General features: G+C 41.5%; 1 protein-coding gene across 1 annotated transcript; it reads right to left on the minus strand.

Moving 5' to 3' along the window:
* Window positions 1-238: 238 nt before the first annotated feature.
* LOC119657461 (cuticle protein 16.5-like) lies at window positions 239-860 on the minus strand. Its single transcript, XM_038064377.1, has one exon. It carries the CDS (start codon window positions 740-742, stop codon window positions 320-322), a length of 423 nt encoding a protein of 140 aa, XP_037920305.1. The 5' UTR covers window positions 743-860; the 3' UTR covers window positions 239-319.
* Window positions 861-2,010: the final 1,150 nt, after the last annotated feature.

The following is a 2,010-nucleotide window of genomic DNA, read 5'->3' on the forward strand; positions in this document are numbered from 1 at the left end:
GTGTCACTATTGTACTCTTCGATGTTTAGTTACGACTAATGAGCTTTCGATTATATGCAAGCATCAGGAATGCCAAGAGGGAGTCGCAGTTATGAAAAAAAATCTTTATGTGGAACAGTTGGAAAATTTCAAATTATTATCGAGCATGGTACCGGGTTGAGTGGTGGATCAGGCTAAAGGGAAGGGAAATGGAAGCATTTTAAGATTAACTGGGCGGAGGTTTACATACAAGTCTAGATTATGTTCAACAAGACATTTTATTCATAACAACAGTTGGCTCGAAATTAGGAGGTATATCACAGGAATTCGATTTCTTAACTTAGAACAAAACTGGTGCTGTGTATCCAGCAGAGTAAGCTAGAGGACCTGCAGCATATCGTGCTAATGGTGCAGCATATCCGAAGGGAGCAGCTACGGCGCGAGCGAAGGGAGCGATTGGAGCAACTGGAGCCGGTGCAACTAGGGGAGCAGCAAATCGGGCAAATGGAGCTGGTGCAACTACGGGAGCAGGAGCAAATCGGGCAACCGGGGCCACTGGGGCAGCAGCAACAAGAGGTGCAGCCACTCGGGCAACAGGAGCAATTGGTGCGATTGGAGCGGCGGCAATGAGGGGGGCGGCAATTCCATTGTAGTTCCTTGCAACGACCTGTGAGCTATGGGCGGTGACCACGACAGGTGCAGCTGCCACGACCGGTGCGCTGTAAGCAACAGGAGCAAGGACTCCTGGCTTAGCGGCAACCATGGCGAACAAAGCAGCGAAGACGATACGAGTCTGCAAAGTAAACAAATTTACATATGATCAAATCCTCCCGAACACTACCCTAGTCAAATCCAACTTACAAACTTGAACATTTTGATGGTTTTCAAAGTGATTGATTTGTAACTGTAACTGGTGTTTGAATGTACTTCAGGCTAAGTACTCTTTGGTATTTATACACTCTAGAAAAAATACTTGTGATATTCCCACACCATTTCGCTCGATCGTTCCGATGACATTGGCATGATTTCGTTGGCTAATCCAGTGAGCCATTAGTATTCCTTGTACACGTCCAGATATTACTTAATAGATCATCAAATCGAACGTGAGATACTTTGGTATGCATAGCGTGTACACTCGTCCATTCAATTGGGCTTCTGTTTTGCTCGTCAAGTGCATTATTGACTGTTATTTACATTCGAGTAATATAAGTATTAACTATTTCGTGTAACGGAATTGGTTGTGGAGCAAATTCATTCATAGGCTACATAGATGGGAAAATATGGAGGTTAAGTATAATGCAATTGTAAATATGATATCCACGAGCATTCAGACATGTGAGTATTATTATATGTATGCATGTGGGTAGTGCTTGAAAGCCGAACATGATTTTTGCAAAAAATTTCATGAAATTATGCATTTCGCTCACTCACGCCAATATCGGCCAGACATTTCAACAATTCTGGCTTTTTGCCCGCAGAGTGCATTTTATTATTTTGTTTCTATAAAAGTTGGTGCTCCTTTGTTGTGGTAACGATACGATAACTGAAATCATTCGCTGTGGTGATAATTACCAGTTTTCTTGGCACATGCATCCCTCTGGGGCAAACAACAGTTGCGAAGGAACCATTTCATCCATTTCCATTTCCATCCAAATTGCTTCAATTAATATTTCACTTCACTAAATGGTACAACCATGTCTTATCAGAATTCTCGAAAAAAGCATTCGCGTTCGTAAATTTCGTAGCGTGGGCGATGGTTGATACCTAATCTCTCCTGTGATATGACAATAATTTGAAAGGTGACATCTGAGCAATTGTCTCAATATTGTTTAAAATTTTATTATCTTCATTTACAACATATACTAGCATATACTTCTCCTTCGATGGAATTTGGTTTTTATTAAAAAAGGGTATTCCCTTTTTAAAAGAAAGTATGTGAACTTTTCTCCCTCTCGGACACCACCTTATCGAAATGGAGAGCGTGTAGTAGTTTATTACTGCACAGAGGAGGTCCAAAAGACATGAAGTTGG

This window comes from Hermetia illucens, chromosome 5 (genome assembly GCF_905115235.1).
Source record: "Hermetia illucens chromosome 5, iHerIll2.2.curated.20191125, whole genome shotgun sequence".
Taxonomy (NCBI): Eukaryota; Metazoa; Arthropoda; class Insecta; order Diptera; family Stratiomyidae; genus Hermetia; species Hermetia illucens.